This window comes from Balaenoptera physalus (genome assembly GCF_965194825.1).
Source record: "Balaenoptera physalus genome assembly, chromosome: 7".
NCBI classification, from domain to species: Eukaryota; Metazoa; Chordata; class Mammalia; order Artiodactyla; family Balaenopteridae; genus Balaenoptera; species Balaenoptera physalus.
This window is the reverse complement of record NC_138886.1, coordinates 1,418,570-1,437,488: the sequence shown is the minus strand read 5'-3', so window position 1 is coordinate 1,437,488 and position 18,919 is coordinate 1,418,570. Positions and strand designations below refer to the sequence as shown.

The following is an 18,919-nucleotide window of genomic DNA, read 5'->3' as shown; positions in this document are numbered from 1 at the left end:
GACAGGGAGAAACTGGATTTCGCGTGCACTGCTCTGGGAATGCAAAATGGTGCGGCCACTGCCGAAAACAACCTGGCACTTCCTCCACCAGTTAAATATGGAGCTACCACATGACCCGGCAATGCCACTTCTGGGTGCGTGCACCAGAGAGCCGAAAACAGGTGCTCAGACATTTCACACAAGTCCATCAGCTGCCCCATGGGTAAGCAAAATGTGGGAGATCGTACAGTGGAATATTACTCGGCCATAACAAGGAAGGAAGTCCTGACACAGGCTGCAACACGGATGAACTTAGAAAACTCGCTCAGTGAAAGAAACCAGGCACAAAGGCCCCATGCTATAGGATTCCACTGACACGAGACATCAGAACAGGTGAATCCATACACACGGACAGCAGACTGGGGACAGCCCGTGGCTCAGGGGAGGGATGGGGAGTGACTGCTAATGGGGACGGGTTTCCTTTCAGGGTGATGAAATGTTTTTGGGGACTAGATGGAAATGGTGGTTACGCAATATTGTGAATGTGCCAAATGCCACTGAATAGTTTTCTTTATAAAGGTTAACTTAACGTGATGGGAATCTCACCTCAGCGAAAACTAACACAGCCCTGATCACAGGCTCCGTGCAGCTCTGGATGGAGGGAACCGACCCCCCACCCGGGAGAGCCCCCCCAGGAAGTGCAGTCCCGGCCCCTGCACACCCACCTGCCCGGGGCCTCCTGGTCCCCCAGCACCATGCCGGAAGTCACCCTGCTCCACTGCAGCACAGGCGCTCCTGGGCCCCCGGCGGCTTCCAGGCCCTAAAGCAGAGGAGAAGGGCGTCATCAGAGCCCCAGGCTGGACCAGAAGACCCCAAGCCCTGTCTCAGCCTCAGAGCTGGCCCCGGCCTCCACAAGGGTCTCAGGCTGGGTCCCTCAGGGGTCCCCTCTTTGGGGACAGAGACAGAGGCAGTGGGGTCCCTGCAGAGCCCTGCCACAGCCAGGGGACCCCGGGGGAGCTCGGTGGCTGAGCTGGCACATACCCTGGACTGTGCAGAATGCGGGACGAAGGTCACGATGCCGGGCGTCGTCTGGGAGACCACGGGGACGGCCTCCCTCTGCTTCCTGTAGACGCCCTGCAGCCTCTGGTTTCTGAGCTCCAGCGCTTGCGTGGCAGAGGCCTTTTTCTTTAGGGCCTGCTGCCGCCAGGCCGCCGTCTTCTGGCGCATGAACTCCCGCAGGGACTCGGAGCCGTGGAGGGGGCCCAGGGGCCCTCGGGGCTTCGGGCAGGGCGGCGGGGGTCGCACCTCATTCTCCTTCCCAGGGATGTTCCAAAGGGCATCCTGGCTGGGCCTTGGCCAGGCGAGCTTCTCCCCCGAGGGGGTCAGAAGTGGACCCCTGCCCTGGCACAGGGGGCCGGCCCCCTGCGTGAAGGCGGCGCTCCAGGGACGCCAGGTGGGAGGGCTCGGCCTTTCCAGAGGGCTCCATGGCCTTCGGGCAGGGGCCTGCCAGTCTTCACAAGCGGTCCAGGCCCTCTGCAGACCCCAGGCCTGCCCGGACGAGGTGCTCCAGGGCCGCTGCAGGAAGGGGCCCCATCTTTCAGGGGGGCTCCCGGGCCTCCGGAAGGAGTGGTCCCGTCCTTGGGCCGCCCAGGTCTTCTGTGGACAGGAGGCCCGCCTGGCCGAGGCGGTCCAGGGCCGCTGAGGGAAGGAGTTCAGCCTTTCCGTGGGGCTCCCGGGCTCCCGGAAGGAGGGATCTCGTCCTTGGGCCGCCCAGGTCCTCTGCGGACAGGACTCCCGCCTGGCCGAGGCGCTCCAGCTCGGCGCCGTGGGCAGGCTCCCAGCCCTCTCGGAGGCAGGCGCCCCCTCCGTCACGGCCCGAGGGCTCTTCCAGGAGCCCCGCGAGTCTGGGGGCTTCCAGGGGCTCTGCCACCTCCTCCCCGCCAGGTCCCGCAGCTCCAGCCCTCGCCTTGGGTGGCGGTCCTGGGCCAGCTCCAGCCTGGCCTGGATTTGCTGGCGGAGGTCTCGAAGGACGGCCATAGCAGCCTGGACGGTCACGGGCTGCTGGCAGGAAGCCAGGTGGGGAGCGCTGGCTGACACCTGCGGGTCGCTGCGGACAGAGGTCGATCTAGGCAGCCGGGGGCTGACAGGGGAACTCTCACCAGCTCCAAGCTGCTTGCTGTGTCCTGCAAAGACAGGCAGTCGCAGGGGTGGCCAGAGCTGCGGGGCTGCAGGAGGAGCAGAGCCGGCCCCTCCCCCCTCCCTGAGGCCCCCTCTTGGTTCTGCGCCCATCACCCACTCACAGAGCCCTCTGGGGGCAGGTGCCACGTCGGGGTGACTCGAGGCTGAGCCTGGGCACCTGGCACAGAGCCACCCCCTCTGAATGTGGTGAAAACTAAGTGGTGGGGGGGAATGGGGGGAGGTGACACGTCTCCTGGGAGCTGCTGTGGCTCCCGTCCTGCAGTCCCTGAGTCAGGAAAGCCTGGTGGCCCCACCCTGCCTTCTGGGAGCCGAAAGGGTGCCTCTCAGGGACAGAAATCCTTTTCCTGGGCTTTTAAACGTAGCGACTCCCCAAAGTCCCCCTCTGGTGGGGGGTTTGGAGGGCGTCTGACGGGTCGCTGGGAGAGAGGTGCCGGGCCCGCACCCCAATGCCACTGCTTCCTGGGCGTCTCTCCCTCCGGCCCACACTCCAGATGCCACACCAAGCAGAGCAGAGCCTAGGCGGAGGCACAAGGTACCTAATTCCGCGGTGGGGGCCCAGTCTCTTGAGGGTCCCTTGCTCTGAAGTCTAGGGAGGGAAGGAGGGGGCCCCAGCAGCACCCTCACCAGAGCCTGTCCTTTTCTCCAAGCGTAAACACCAGCCAACTCAGAATCTTAAAGAGAAAACGCACACACAGCCAGGTGCCCAGGGCCCTCCGATGCTGGCCAGACGGGGAGGCTGGCGACTCCACGCAGACCCAGGAGACCAATTCACACGCTCCCAGAGGGGATGGGGTGAAAACCCTCGGGTCCAGGCCACTCTGGGGATTGGGTCACACCCCCGGCCATTAGCCAGCATCCTGGCAGGGCTGAGTCCCAGGATGACCTTGAAACGTGCCCTGATTTCTCTGACCCTTGGGGGTAATAAAACGTGCTCCCTTCAGACTTGTCTGTAAAACATTCAACACAGGCCCAGGAACACCGCACACGCTCAGTAAAGGCTGGCCAGTAGTAACGATAGTCACCAGCACAAGCAGGGCTCACACAGGGCGAGGGGGAAGGCGATGTTATAGCTGATCATTTGCCCTGAGCCAGAGGAAATTAATTTGTTTTTAAACTGGTGAGACTCGGCGGGGAGAGGGGAGGGGACTCAAGGAAGACAGTCAGGTTGGCAGGACAAGGGGTCCCGGAGAGCGTGGAAACAAACAGCCACCCCATCCCAAACACAAACCAGCTTCCTTAATAAATGCTGTCACATAATAAACATCATTCATCAAGGTTTCACTTCATAATCCCAAGTTACGCTCACCAAATGCCAATAGCAGCCCCACCATCATAACAAACCCGTCCACAAGGGCCCTGGCAGAGGCAGCGCCGGCCTTGAGCTCACACACACACACACACGTGTAAGCTCACACGCTTACACAGCCTGCACCTCCGGGGGAGGGAGAGCCAGCCCCGGGAAGGGTGTGTCCCGCAGGGCTGTTCCAGGGGCGTGGCTTACAGGGGGTGTGGTCATGGCCTGGTGGGGGGTACTTCTTGAGGGGTGGCCTCTGGGGGCGTGGCCTCGGGCCGTGTCTCTGTACCGCCCTTCCCCTTGCGGGAGCTCCATCTTCAGGCCAATGGCTGAAGTCCCTCCTGGTCTGGGCTGGGGAGGGTGCTGTGTCGAGGGGGCAGGGTGTGATAGGTGGGTGGTCTCTGCTGTAAGGCACCCTCGTTTGCCCCTCCCTGAGACCACGCCCTCCGCCCCAGGCCCCTGGTGACACCGGAAGGTAAAGAGTGAGGTCTCAGGAGTCCCAGACCTGGGTTTAAATCCCAGCTCCTCCTGCCTAGCCACCGGCCTTGGGCAAGTGACAACTTCCCCGTGCCTCAGTTTCGCCATCTGTAAGCACCTCCCCACAAGGCCACGAGGATGCAAAAGCGAAGCAGTCGCCCTCACCACAGGAGCTGCCCAGAAAGGTCAGGATTCTGCTGATGAGGACTGAGTCCGGACTGCCCACTTGCCACATGTGACCTATGAGTGGGGCCTGGGGGGTTGGGCTCCCCAGAGAGGGTCCTGCGTCCTGGTCCCTAAAGCTGCGGCACTGCACAAAAATGGCCTCACTCCCTTGGTCGGGGCCCTAGGCAGGGACCACACCACGTAGGGAGGGGGCCACCTGCTGGCCAGGCCCCTCTCAGCACCCCCATCCCCAGGCCCCTCCATCACTGGCTTCCCCATTAGCCCGCCAGAGGGGTCCAGGTCAATAAATGGGTCCTGATGGGCACATTTTTTTCTTCCACAGAGCAGTTTAATGGCAATTAATTTTTTTACGAGAGGATTTTTAATCTGTGGAAATGGATGAAGTCCCCAAGTGCCCTGTCAGAGTTCCAGGGCCGACCTAATCTATGATAAAAAATGCAAAGTGAGGTGCTATAATCTGAAATTAAATATCGGGCTTCATTTTCCTGCGGCCCGGATGGATGAATATTTTATAACTATTGTGATTTAATTTTTTGTTAACTACAGCAAATTTCTAATTCATCCAATTCCCAAGTCCTGTGGCTCTGACCTCTGAACCCAAACTCATCTCTCCTTAGCCCAGCTGTGACTTCGTCACTGACAGAAACTAATGGTCATCTCCATCAGGGTGACACGGCGGTTACGGTGATGAATGCGGCCCATGGCACGCCCTTTTGACCCAGTGTCAGGCAGAAGGCAGGTCATCTTTCAAGGGAGCCATTAAAATAAAACAAACCAAAATGCCGAGGAACGGCGGGCGGGGCGGGGAACGTGATGCAGAAAATTGTTATATTTTGTGCTTTTTCAATGGCCTTCCGGAACCTTCTCCATGTCTCCCAGTATCCCTCACTCTGGTCCCAGTGGAGGTTTTCCCAACACGTCCCCACCTCACTCAGGGCCCACCTCCAGCCAGAGAAAGAGGACAGGTACTCCTCCTGCTGGAACCGTCGGCCTGCCCAAGGGCAGAGGAGGCGGTGTCTGACGGCGTGGGCAGACCACACATGGCCCACTCCCGTCCAGGACTGTGATCTCATACCCTGGGGAAACTGAGGCACAGAGATGCTCAGAAACAGCTCGACCCCCAGTGCTGCTGACTCCGAGACCAGGGGCCCCACAGAGCCGACCTCAGCCTCCCAGGGCTTTCTCCAACCAGGGGTCTCTGGCTGGTGTCTCTGAAGCCCGTGGTACAGTGGTCCCAGAGCCCAGGCCCCGAGGGTGGGCCTGGAGAAGGTGCCCCGGCGTGGGCCCAGGTACACACAGCTGGGCTCTGTCAGGTAGGGGGCACAGGCCTGGAGCTGTCAGGGCCCAACCCCGGCTCGCCTGTGTGGTCCTGGGCAGGCTGTTGAACCTCTCTGAGCCTCAGTTTCCTCATCTACAAAATGGGAGTGAGCCCACCTGCCTTCGAGGAGAGCTGTGAGGGTCACGTGAGCTACCGTCGCTTGAGTGCATGGCACACTCGGACAGAGGCCGGCACTGAGCGAGGCCACTCCTCCCCGGCCCAGAACATGCTGAAGGAAGGCCCCGGAGGAAGGCCGCCCCCTCTGTTCCCCACACACCCACATCCAGCGCGTGCACCCCACGAGCTCCACGAACCTACCAGGCTGGGCAGCTGGGTCTTTGCTGGACGCCAACACCCCACCCAGCCCTCAGGAAAAGACAACTGAATTAGGAATTCCTCTGCGAGCCTGGCCCAGCACCACCAAGACCCCTAACAGACCTCTCCCGGGTCACAGGCAGACGACACGTCTCCAAGGGAAGCGGACGTCGCCCAGCCTTTCCCACCACTGGGCACCCCAGGGGAAACAGGCAACCCGGCCTCACTGCCTGGAGTCTGTGGACAGACAGACCACAGCCATGCTTCCTGCCACCGACGGCAGCAAAACGGCCCCAGCTCAGCCAGCGACACCGAGTCACGAGAAAGCAAGCACATCTGTCCACCACCAGCTCACATGCCCCCCACTTCACACCCGCCTTTCCGAGGCGGAGCCAGCGCTGCGCCAGCCGTCCTGGCTCCAGGAACAAGCCACGTGCCCGCCTCCTGAGCCTGGATCGTAACCTCCTGTCCCCACGCCCTGCCTGGCCCCGAATGGGCCAACCCTACCTGTGTCTTTGGCAGCTCTCCTAGCGGCGGGCAGCTTGGGGGTCTTCTCTCTTTTGCAAGAACTACTTTTCATCCTTTTGGTTTTTTCCCGTGGAGCTTCAGAGAGAGGAGACAGACGGGAGGAAGGGAGAGAAGGTTGAGTCGCAGTGCAACACACGGGATCAGCCTGCTCACGGGGCCCCTGACTGTCCCCTCACGGCCCTCTGCGTGGGACCCCCCCGGGCAGTCCCCCGCGGGCTGGGCTCACCTCACCCGCCCTCGCAGCCTCGACTGGACACATGTCCCGAGAGCCCCCGAGCACAGCCGTAGCCTCCCACCTCCGTCCCCTGCACCCAGCTCGGGGCCGGCCCACGGCACTCATGTTTGTTGAATGAATAAATGACTGAACAGGCCCACAGACGAAGCCATGGCGGGGCAGCCGGCCAGATGGGACGTGGGCTCCTCAGGGAGAGGAGGAGTGAGCGCTAGACCCGGAGGGGCCTTCGCACAGTGGGATCCACCCCGGCTAGACAGGCAGGGACAGGAGATCCAAGTCCCACAGAAGGCACAGAGGCCGACTGGAGTGGACCGACTGCCCGAGGGCCAGTGTGGGCGCCCGGCCCTGCTCTGTTTGGCCTCGTTCGTCTTTGTCCACCGCTGGGTGGACGCTGCGTCTCGGAAGCACCAAAAAGCCAACCAGCCAGTGACCGTGTGAGAGCTGGGCCCGGCCCACCGCGTCCCCAGGGGCCTGGGGAGCACGGGGAAAGTCTCTCCCGAGGGACTCTGCAGGCCTCCACGGTGCAGCTGGGTCCCGGCCTCGGCCCGTCCCTCCGTCCTCAGCACCCAACCCCACTGGCAGGAGGGGCCTCAAGACCCAGGCCCACACGAAAGCACAAACCCTATAGGATTTCGCTCATATGAAGTCCTAGAGGAGTCGAACCCAAAGAAACAAAGAAACTTTGTACTTAAACACGGTTAAAATGGTAAACTTTACGTTATGTGTATTTTACCACAATAAAAAAAAAAGAGCCAGGCCCTGCCCCATACCCTGCTTCCAGAGGGTTCCAGGGGGGAGCTGGTGACTGATGACACTGGGCACTGAGGCCCCTGAGTGACCAGTGGCCAGGTCCTGAGTTTGGCTGATGGGCCCCTGCATGTGGGGACAGGGAGAATGACCTGCTGGACGAGCTGAGGTCATCGGGGCCCCCTTTCCCCAAGGAGAGAGACAGGGGTGTTCCGCGTGAGTCACAGCTGGAATGGGGATGGGCGGGTGCCCCGCTCCCGAGGGAGCTGCCACTGCCCAGTCAGGCCAGAGCTGGGCTCAGGGAGAGGGTTCTGTCCCTTGGCTGCACTCGGGCCACCGGCCCCTCGCACCCCACCTAGGGCTGTGCTTGGCTTGCACATCTGGCTGGGACAGACCAGAAACGAGTCTGTAGCTGCCACCCAGAGGGTCCCGACTCGAGTGTCGACCGGCCTTTGTTCCACCCTGGTCACCACGGCACCGCTGGAATAGGCAACGGTCTCCCTCATTCTCCCCCAACAGCCCCATGCAAAACCCTGGCTGGAGACCCTGAAAGCCTCAGGCCTCCAGGACAGCCTGACCCCTGCTCCGGAGCCCTCTCCCCCGCTCCCTGGGGTCTCCAGAATCCTGCTGGACTGTAGAGACACCTCCTCCACCCAGTGCCCACCCTGCACACACAGCGAGCCCGCCAACGCCCAAACCCTCCATGGCCCCCCTGCCTATAAAACCCTCCAAGCGCCCTGCTGCCGGGGACGCCAAGGTTCCTTAATGCTGCTGCCCTCCCCCCCCGGGAGTGGCTCCGGCCCACCTCTCCATCCTCACCCCTCCTGTCTGTCGAGTGAATGAGTCAGCCAAAGTCTAGGGGTTCCCTGGGCCCCGGCACCCTTCCTACCCCGTCTGGAAGTCTGTCAACCCACTGCCGACCCTTCAGCATCTCCTGGGCAGGCCAAGGCCATCTGGGGGACAGGCAGGCAGTGCCTCCTGCCTGCAAGATGGAACAGCGAGCCCAGGAGCTGATGGGGCCTGAAGGACCTCAGGCCCGGCATGTGACCATGCAGGGAAGACCTCACGTATTCTGTGCAGGAGAGCTCAGCAAGGAGACGCCCCTGCCCAGCCCCACTGCCCTTTGAGCCCCAGCCTGCCCTGCAGGGCCTGCTTGGATTCCTTCCCTGATGGTTAGAAACCGGGCTCCAGAGAATGGTGGGCTGGCTTCAAATCCCTGCTTGGCCCCTTCCTGGCTGGGGTCCTCTCTGACCCTCAGTGTCCTCCTCTGTGAGTGGGAAGCTAATAGAGACAATCGCAGAGAGTGAGAGAGAAGCTGCCTGGAGAGTGCTGGCTCCAGAACCGCGCCACCCACACCTGGGCCTGAGTGTCCAGTGGGGGCAGTGGTGGGGGGATGCCAGGATGGCCGGCCACAGAGCCACTCACCTGAGGCCTGCCGCTGGGAGACCCTGGAGGCCTCACGCCCCTGGCCAGGTGTTGCCTTGTCTTCGACTCCACTTTCAGCCCCGCTCAAGATGCCTGAGCCTGGAGCAGAGTGACAAGAAGGAGAATTGTGAGGACAGAGTCCGTGAAGAAATGTCCAGGGAAAGGTCCCCGTTTGGCAGCCGCTCAAAAGCCTTTAAGCATGGCCTTGATGCCCAAGCCTGAGGACACAGTCCCCCCAGGGACCAGTCCCTTCCACGCCTCCCGCATGCCCTCCAGCCCCCCTGCACCTGCCCTTCCATCCACCATCCCTCTGGCTTCCACCCACCCCAGATGCACCCCCATCCCCGGGAGGACTCTACCTCCTCTTGGCTTCCCAGGCTCCGAGACCCTCTCAGGGCCACGGGGCATGCTGCACCGGCCTCCCCAGTTGGCCACCAGCCCAGGCGGGGCCACCCACATGCCCAGCACAGCCCGGCCTGCAGCAGCCCAACCTCAGCCCTCTCCCCCCGCCCCCTGCCTGTCCCTCGCCAGGGAAAGCTGCCACTGACCTGGGTAGGCCAGCGCTGGAGTGGGGTTTGTCGGCTTTCGGGCCTTCCTCCGGGGGGCTGGCGTGGGGGCTTTGTAGAGATATGAGGTGCTGGCGGATGCCGAGGTGCCCAGGGAGGTGCGGCTCGCCTGCCACCGTGCCTGGGCCCGGATCTTGTCCCTCAGCTGCTCCAGCCGGGGAGTGCTCTCCCTGGGTTGCTGCGGGGGCCCCAGCACCTGGGGGGTCCTCTCCTTGCAGGTCCCGTGGGGAGGTGTGCATGACTCATGGCCCCCCGAGGAGCCGGAGAGGCGGCCCGATGACACCGAGCTGTCCCCCTCCTTGGCCTCCTCATCTGTCAACCACACCAGGAGGCTACAGGCCTTCCCCCGGGGGCCGGGCTCCTTGGGGTAGTCAGACCAGGCCACGTGGGGAGATCCCCACTGGGCACCTGCCTGCTGGGAGGGCTCAGGCCACCTCACAGCAGCCATGACTTCATCCTCGGCTGCAGGCAGATGGAGCTTGTCTTCCCTTGGGAGAGAGAGGCAGACACAACCTGTCAGGTGCGGAGACGTGGTGGTGCTGAGCAAAACATCTCACATGCACCCCCACTGTCTCCAGCGCCCTCTCACTCCCCATTTTCCTGTCTCAGACTGAGAAAGGTGGGAGGTGCCAATAAAAAGTACCCCCCCATTGGTGGCAGTGCTGCGACGTTCTCTCTCGGATCCCGACCACACCCCTTTGAGGTGGGCACTACATCAGCCTCATGTACAGGCTCTGGGGAAGGCACGCAGCAGAGGCAATCCGGCCCAGGTCCTCGTTCCTCACACCAACTTGGCTGCGCTCCAGGAAGGCGTGGCCACCTCCCCGGCAGTGCCTCGGCCCTTGTGTGCTGACACATGCACCCAAGTCGGCACAGACACTACCTGGACTTGGCACTGGCCTTCCCAACGGCTGGGCTCCCTGGGGCGCCAAGGGAGAGAGGGCACTGCCTCTATCTATCTTTGGGGCGGGGCCGGGTCATTTCCCCCGGGCAGGTGGGCGGCATCCCCGTGGCCAAGGATGGCACGGCAGCACGGCCGGGAGCAAGGCTGGAGCCGGTGAAGCCCCATCACCACCTGCCCTGGGCTCAGAGGGCGCTCTCCCAGGGCAGCCCCGTGGCCTACAGCCCGGCACCCATCCTCACTCAGGGCAAGCTGGCTCCTGCCCAGCTCCGGATGCCGGTCTGTCCTGGTCCCCTGGCCCATGGTGGAAACCCTCAGGACGGTTATGGAAACCGGGTGGGCACAGTGGGCTGCAGGGCCCTGGGCTGGCAGAAGCCTGGGGCCTTCCCAACGCGCTGCCTCTCAGCAGGGGGTGAGAATTCCGGACGGCCCTGTGACAGCATAATAACCCCGTGTCACTCGGTGACAGAGAGCCAGGGCCTTCAGTCCCCTGCTGGGGCTCCAGGCAGCCCCCCTACTCCAGTCGTCCCAGGGCGCCGGGGCCAAGGGCTGCCGTGCGTGGTGAGTGAGCTGCCCAGGGCTGGGGGTCAGGCTCGGCCTGGGCTGGAGTAAGGACGACATGAGGGGCTGGGGGCGGGGATGAGCAGGGGCAGGCGTGGGCTCAGCCCCAGGCTGGTGTCCGGCTCAAGGTTCAGTTCCGGGTGGGGTCAGCCTGGGAGTCCGGGTGCAGGAGAGAGGAGCCAGCCCGGGCCACGTCCCCAGCAGATGGACGAGGGGCTGAGCGCTCCGGCCCTGACGCTTCGGCTTGTGGGGACTGGTCGGGGGAAGTGGGCGGCGGCTTCCCGCTCTCCCTGGCACGTGCTCGGTGCACCCCTTCGACCACAGAGAGAGAGGCCTGAGCGCCAGGAGAGCATGCCAACCTGTCCAGCTCCAGTGGGCTTCCTATCACCTGCTCGACCGCCCCGGCAGGGCAGTGCGGTGAGGGGGACGCGGCCGCTGCCATCTGCTGGCCCTGGGCTCAGCGTGGTCCCCGGAGGAGGAGAGCTGGTTCCTCCTCCAGCTCTGCCCCAGCTGGCAGGGTAACCTTGGGCGACCAGAGGCCTCACCCCACCCTGCCTCTGGGTCTTGTGAGCCTCTGGTGAGTTCACTCCCACAGGAGGGCCCTGCGGAGTGGCCCTCAGGGAGGGGCTGAGATGGTTAGGAACACTCATTCATTTTAGGAATTGCCCTAAAGGCACTCCTTCCAGAGCGGCGGCGGGGGGTGGGGGGGCCCAGAGAAAGGCGGGTCTGCAGCAAAGGACCCCCTAATTCCAGGCGGGCATGGAGAATGGAGAGCCGTCCTCGAGGTTCCTTCTAAAGGACCCGTCCTGGGGAACCGGGGACACCTGGAGACGCTGCCGTCTGGGCAGCGCGCAGGGCGGGGCTCTGGTCACTGCGACACAGCCCCACGTTTAGCGGCCAGCAGGAGGGGGAGTCGCCCCGGACAGACCCTGCCTGGAATGTGAGGTGCTCCCTCCACCCCCGCGCAGCCTCCCCTGTAGTTGGGGCCGGGGTGAGGCGGGCACAGAGCCAGCAGGACCCCAGATCCAGCCTCCGGCTCCAGGGCCCTCAACCACACCTGGTGTCCTAGACGGACGCCATACCTTTGCGGCCAGGTCCCCCTGCCGGCAGCACCGCGACCGCCATCCGGCCCTGCCCCGTCCTCCTGGCCTGGAGCCCCGCCCTGCCTGGGCTCGCCCGCTCCACTGGGCACCTGGCCCTGCGAGGCTGAAACAGAGCAGGTCCCACCCGTGTGTTTCTTTAGGACGTTTGCAAGCGGCTGGTCTCCCAGGGAGCTGACCTGGGGCCGCGCGGGAAGGCGGCCCCTCCCCGGAGAGTTGCAGGCAGCAGCGTGCGCCTGCGCTGTGCCGCGCACACGGCCCCCTTCCGCCCCCCTCGGGGGTGGGGCGACATCATAAGGAACGACCAGGGCGTCCCCCACACGGCCCCCAGAGCCTGGATAGGGGAGGGGACGCCCAGAGACAGCTCCGCCTCCTCCGTTCACAAAGAGCCCCCGACCCCTGGGCAGAATCCCTCGGCGGCCTTGGCAAGAGTGAGAGCCCACGCCCATCACCCCACGAAAGGACCCCGCCTGCGCTGCAGCCGCAGGGTCACGCTCCGAAGCAGAGACCTGGCCCCTTTACTGAAGGCCTTCCTCCCCGCCACACCCTCAGCCTCCCCCATCAGTTGGGGTCCTGGGGGGGTGTCCTGCCAGGGTCCTCTGGGCTCTCCAGCCCTCCTCCCCTGAGGGCAGAGGGCAAGGGGCATTCTCAGCAGAAGCAGCCGGAGTCTAGACGCAAGAAGTTTCTCCTGACGGCTGGGCCTGGTGGCCCTCTGTTCCCTTTAGCAGGGCCTCAGCTGCCCCCAGGGGTCAAGGACACCTCCTCCTCCAGGAAGAAGCCACGTCGTAAACATGACGGGGCCGTCAGCTTAAACCCTCTACTGGCGATAAAAGCAAAATCATGAAAACAAGTGCGTGGCAAACTTGGAAACAAACCCAACGGCCTCCCTGCCCAGGACCCCAGCTCCTGTTGCCCCTGCCCGGCTGCAGTGGCCACTGGGCTTGGCTCTGGGCTGCAGCTGGGTGGCCGCGAGTGGCAGTGTCAGCTCCCGCCTGGGTCGCCCTCCGCGAGGCTCTGAGAAGGCTGCTGGGCGGGGGCCACGGCCAGGGGTGAGGAGCAGCCCCGTGCAGGCCCGCCCACCTGGCAGCATCACAGCTGAGCCCAGAGCCACAGGCCTGTGAGGACCGAGGCCCCCGCCAGCGGGTGTGGCACATGCAGCGCCCCGTCCTGATGCCCTCCCTGGCTTGTGCCGGCCTGATGCCACTCTCTGAGAAAGTCGCCTCAGCTCCCTGTGAGTGGGGCCCCGTCCCTCTGCCCCCCACGGGGTGGGGACCGCTGGGGGATGGGGTGGCCTGTGTGCAGATGCCTTTGGCTTCGGGAGCCCCCAGCACGGTCGGGGCAGGGGCAGGCGTGGGGATCCCATCTCAGCTGTCCCGCCCACGGTCCTGCGGGAGGAGTCCAGCTCCGCTCCTCGGGTTCAGCCCCAGCCTCGTGTCCTGGGCCCGGCAGGGTCGGAAGCCGGGGGGCGGGGGTCTTCACAGCCGGCCACACTCCCAGGGCCGGGAGACACAGCACCCGTGGGTCCCCGGGGCCACGCCAAGCTCGGCCAGGTCTGAGAGGGGTCACAAGGGACGGGCTTCTCGGCTGGGAGGGGCTGCATGAAGAGCAAACCAAGCGGCCTGTGCCCCCCTGCCCGGCACGTGGTGGACGCAGAGGTAGAGCCCCAACTCCAGACATGCCAGGTGCCTGCCGGTGACCTCAGGCAGGTCGTTCAGTTTGCTCATCAGGAAAGTGGGCGCAACAGTAGCCCCCACTTGGCAGAGTTCTCGAGAGGGTCAGGAGACACCTGGTACTCAGTGCCCCCTGGGTTGGGCACAGACTGAGAAATGAGAGCCGGGCACCTCTGTTCCCACCCGGCCCAGCCCAGGCCCCCATGACACACCTGCACCGTGAGGCCAGAGAGTGGTGACCCACCAGGGCAGCCGTTTCTGTCCCTCGCTGCCACCTGGCCTGGGGCCTGGCATGCCATGCTCCGCACCCGCAGCCGCTGCACCGTGAGAAGTGGCCGGGCTGGCTGGTGGGTCGGGTGGGGACGCGGGTGGGGAGGGACTCCCGCCTCCTGGACGCGGCCCTCGCTCTGCTCTAATCAGCCACACTGTTTACTCTCCCCACCATGTCCCTAGGACAGCCAGCCCCGAGCAGGCGTGGGCAGGCTGGGGACAGTTGGACCACCCTGCTCACAGCCTCCGGGGCCCCAGGGTCAGAAACCACAGAGGAGGCGGCAGCGACAACAGCTGGCACAGGCCTGGACGTTGGCATGGCACCTGCCAGACGCAGCCCTGGGGAAGCAGCCGCCCCGCAGGGGACACACCCACGCCAGCCCCGGCCACGCCGAGAGTCTCCAGCGGAGCAGACCTCGCCCACAAGCCACAAGGCAGCCGGGGCCCAAGGGGCACAGGGGCTGAGAGGCCAGAGGAAGCCGTCCCAAGGCTGACCCAGGCTCCGGGCACATCGGGGAAGTGACGTGCAGACGGCAAGGGCACCTGGGCACTTGCGCCCTGCTGCTCAGAGGCACACACTTGCCCTTTGATACCTGCCGTGCACACACACACACAGAGACACACACACACACTACACACACTAGACACACAGACAAATAACACACTACACACACATAGATACACCACACACACAGACACGCGCAAACAACACCACACACACACACAGACACACACACACACTACGCACACTAGACACACACACAAATAACACACTACACACACATAGATACACCACACACACAGACACGCGCAAACACCACCACACAGACACACAGACACACAGCACACACACACACAGGCCCAGTACGTCCCCCAGGTGACCTGGCCCTGTCACCTTGCCCACTGTCACACAACGCGGAGCAGAGACCCGCCCTCGGCCCTGGCCCCCCAAATTAGGAGCGCCCGGCAGCCCTGGGAAAGGAGCCTGGGGACGTGACACACCCAGCACGGCTTTGCCCCCAGGAGGTCCCAAGTCCTCAGAGGGGGCCCTCAGGCAGGAAGACCCCTCCCAAGGGGGGCAGGGCGGAGGAGGGTGACTGCTCTGGGCTCAGCCAAGCCCGCAGGAAGCGCCTGGGGAGGCCGGGCAGGGCTCAGGCAGGGACCCCAGAGGACTCACCCGCTGCAGGGCTCCAGGCCTCCCCGTCCGTGGGAGGGTGCGGGGCGGCAGCCATGGCTCAAAGGCCAGCGCAAGCAGAGCGCCAGGACCCGGGCACCCAGGTCTCCAGGTCCGGGGAGGTCAGGCGGGGAGAGGCCCGCCCCGACGTTGCCAAAGAAACCCCCGGCGTCCCTCTGACGGTGCGGGCTCCTCCTCCAGGCTGCTGGGAGCCTGCAGGACCCGTGCCAGGCGCCAGGGGCCTCACCTGCACCAACGCCCCACCCGAGCGGAGGTACGCACATGGGGCACCCTCCCTACGGCACGAGGAACTGCCCAGAGCCCCGCTTTCGCCCTCCTCCCCAGAACCCGCACCCCGCACCGGGGCTCTGGGGGCTGGGAGCAGGGGGCCTGGAGGTGGACGAGTGCCATCCCTTCTGACACAGGACGTGAGGCGTGTGTCACTGGGACACCTCACACCTCCAGAGCAGCCCTCCAGGCGTGGAGACCGGGTGGGCGGTGTGTGTGGGTCGGGGTGGGGGACGTGTGTGCAGGCACAGAGCGCCGCGCGGTCCAGTTACACCAAACTCACAAATTGCAAAGCGTCTCGCGTCCTCGGGGTCGGCGTGGCAGCCTCGGCCGAGCAACGGGAGGTGGCGCTTTCCTGTGGCCCTTACACTGGTTTTCCAACTAAGGCTGCTGGTGAGTGTGGGGAAGAGCGTGCTGTTCCCCCCCGCCCCCTGTCACACCCCATCCAGCTCCAACCACAGGCCTGCGGGGGAGGGGGGCAGGGCGGGTGCCCAGGGGTCCCGGGGGCTGCCCCATAAACATCCGGTCTTCCCAGCCGCCAACTTAGCTGGCTATGGGGCCGCACCAGCAGGTGGCGCCCTGTCCCCATCATGGAGGGGGAGCCAGCCCCCTACGGGGGTGCCAGGGGACTGTCCCACAGGCCTTTGCTGCTCCTGCCGCCACCCCACCCCCATAGTTACGTCCCTCCCCCCAAAAACTCTAGAAAAACAGTCTTTTGCGAAGAAACTCCTCTTGGTGTTCAGGAAGTTTGGATTTAGGGACGGAGACAGAGCAGCCTGGCCTCTTAAATACTCAGGGGTATGTCTGCCCCCCGGAGGTGGTATGGGGGGTGCAGCAGGCCCTCAGCCCCTGGGGAATTGCTGGATGCTGTCCCGGGAGAGCCAGGCACCTGGAAAGGTCACCTCGGACTGGAGCTGGACCCTCCATGAAAGACCACACTGGAGGTGGCTGGGACCCTGGGCCAGAGGGTCCAAAGGGCGCCGACCCCTGCGGTCAGCAGGTGTGGTGCTGGAGCGCTGCACCCCTGCCTGGGCCTGCCTCGGCCGCCATGAGCCAGGAGGCATCTGGCACCTGAAGATGGATGGGCTCAGGTGTGTACACAGGTTGGCTTTGTCCATTGATGCCGGAGAGATGGGGAGACTCCACCTGGCCTGAGGGCTGGACACGGTGGCTGGAGCCTACAAAGAGCCCCAAGTCGACCAACAAAGACCCCAACACTTCCAGGGGGCGGCAGCAGTGCATCCGCTGTCCAGACTCAGCCCCCAGGCGTTTGGCACCCCCCTGGCGGGTCCCGCTGTCTGGTCGCTGCCCTGAGTGGCCTGTGCAGAACACCTCCCGCTGGAATTCTGAGATGCGGACTTCAGATCCAAAAAGCACCACGACTGAAAACACGTTAATTTTTTTCTTTGTTAAAAGGAAATGCGTCAATGCAAACACTGAGACAACTTTCCTGGCCGCCGGGCCACCTCTTCAGCCCACGGGTTCCAGGTCTGAAAACTGGCTCAGGGCCAAAACCCACGCCAGGGACTGTGGCATTTCTATCGGGGCAGTCACCCTCCGCCTCTCGGTCATCCGTCCTTAATTTACTCTGACAAACGTAAGAGGCCTTCCCCAGAGGCACCTGGGGTAGCTGCACTGGGAAAGGGAATGGCAGACATGGTACAGACATCAGGACACAGGGCCACGGTTGACACTGAGGCCCAGGGAACCCCGTCAGACAGGCAGTGAACAGAGTTCCGCCCGAGGTCCAGCTTAGAGCGGGTCCGCTGGGTCACAGACCCCTTGGTGATCCCCTCCGCAGTGTGTGGATGTAGAATTCACAAACCCCACGTGGGATCCGTGGTCTGTGGGGTAAGAGCTATTGTTGTGATCATGGTGGGAAGGTTAAGGGTATGAAACGTCTCCCCTCCATGGCCCAGAGAGTAAAGCAAAAGCAGCATCACCTCCAGGGTAGGGGGACGGGGAGACGGGTGCCCTCCTGGAGGATCTGAAGGATGCAGGGGGGCTGGTCCCCAGCATACCTCCATTTCATTCTCCAGCCCAGTCCCTGCTGAAAGGGAGTAGGTCGTGGAGCCCGACCGCAGCCTCCAGGGCAGGGTGACGTGGCCCCAGGGACACGAGGCCCTGCGGTGTGGTGCAGCCTCCCTCCCCTTCAGAGACAGACGGTGTTCTCTACGTGGGATGCACACGGCACCTACTGCAGGGCTGTCTGGGGCTGTGTCTGACTCCCTGCCCTGAGCCACATTCATCACAAGGACCCAGCTCATCAGGGGCGCGATGCCGCTGGGCTGGCCGGACAAGACGCGGGGTGACACGTGCTCTCCAGAGGGCGGCCTCCAGCGGCAGCAGATAGAACAGCCAGGACTCGGAAAGATTGCAAGACCTGCCGCACCGTGAACATTCTAGAGGTCCAGGGGAGGGGGGTGTCCCCGGGCGTGCCCTCCAAGCCAAGGCCAGGTGGTTGCATCTTGCACCTCCCACCGGGAACAGGGAAGCACCATGCCTGGCAAGCCTCTCGGGTTCTGGAGGCAGCGCAGCCCACGCCTAGGGATGTGCTCTGGCCATTTCCCCGGTGACGCAGAAGGCCGCCAGCGTGGAGGGCTACCCAGAGCGGCAAAGGGCCCCCAGCAGGCAGGCTGGCATTGCCCGCATCTGCGATGGGCAAGGCTTGTGGGGTTGGGGGCGAGCCCAGAGGGAGGGAGAGTCATGGCCCAGGCCCCGGGCTCTGCATGGAGGCCACACCATCGGAGGAAGAGTTTCACCCTGCTGTGGCCTGAATATGTGTGTCCTTCCCAGATCCATATGTTGAGCCCTAAGGTCCCGTGTGGCTGTATTTGGAATAAAGAAGTAATTACGGTTAAATGAGGTCATGGGGAAGGGGGGCTGATCCGATAGGATTGGTGTCCTAATAAGAGGAAACACAAGAGAGCTCACGCTCTGTCTCCTGGCCCCCATGTGCACGCACAGAGGAAAGGCCACGTGAGGACACGGCGAGAAGGCGGCCACCTGCAAGCCCAGAATTCCTCACCGGAACCAAATCTGCTGGTGCCTTGATCCTGGACGTCCAGCCTCCAGGCCTGTGAGAAATAAATGTCTGTTGTTTAAGCCGTCCAGTTGGTGGTGTTTTGTTACCCGGCTTGAGCTGACTAAGAGACATGCCTACTGGGCCCTGAGACAGATGCCCCGCCAGGCTCCAGACATGACATGGCAAGGAATGCCCACCACAAGCTGGGCCCAGTCGGGCCACCCGGTCACAAAGGGGCTTTTTGATGGTTCACAGTGGCTCCTTGCCCCAATTCTGAGCTTTGACCAGCCCTGCAGGGACCCTGGGGCCTGGGGCCCGGGTGTCTGGGGAGGGAGGCCCCAGCGCCGCCCCCTCCTTCCTTCCTGCTGCTTCCCCGCTCAGCTGCCCGGGGCCAGACACAGGTCTTTTGGGAAATGTCCATTCTCCCGCCCTGGGAGATTCACGGTCTGAAGGAGGGAAGGCAGTGCCAACCACAGGGAGGGGCAGGAGAGTCAGGTACTCTTCCGACTGGGGGCTCCCTAGGGCCTCACGTGCTTCGCTCCATTAAGGCTGCCGTCCCTGTACACCTCAACCATCGCTCCTGGATTAATTAGGACCACAGACACAGAGGCCCCACACCCAGGGCAACCTGAAAACCATGCATGGCCTCAGGGTTCAGCAT

The 18,919-nt window shown here is 63.7% G+C and overlaps 1 protein-coding gene and 1 long non-coding RNA gene across 2 annotated transcripts in view; one reads left to right on the top strand and one right to left on the bottom strand.

Annotated features, from left to right (window-relative positions):
- Window positions 1–15,445, bottom strand: part of CCDC187 (coiled-coil domain containing 187) — a 45,177-nt gene extending 29,732 nt beyond the window's left edge. Inside the window, exons 1-6 of the mRNA XM_082469322.1 lie at window positions 14,949–15,445; window positions 9,252–9,757; window positions 8,704–8,802; window positions 6,276–6,371; window positions 1,021–2,162; window positions 705–799 (exon numbers count right to left, since the gene is read on the bottom strand). Coding sequence (XP_082325448.1) covers window positions 705–799; window positions 1,021–2,162; window positions 6,276–6,371; window positions 8,704–8,802; window positions 9,252–9,757; window positions 14,949–15,229 — 2,219 coding nt within the window. The 5' untranslated portion in view covers window positions 15,230–15,445. The remainder of the gene's footprint in view (window positions 1–704; window positions 800–1,020; window positions 2,163–6,275; window positions 6,372–8,703; window positions 8,803–9,251; window positions 9,758–14,948) is intronic.
- A 22-nt stretch (window positions 15,446–15,467) lies between these two features.
- LOC309664241 lies at window positions 15,468–18,344 on the top strand. The gene is made up of 2 exons (XR_014265700.1): window positions 15,468–15,626; window positions 16,650–18,344. It is a non-coding gene; the product is annotated as an uncharacterized lncRNA (long non-coding RNA).
- The last annotated feature ends 575 nt before the right edge of the window (window positions 18,345–18,919 follow it).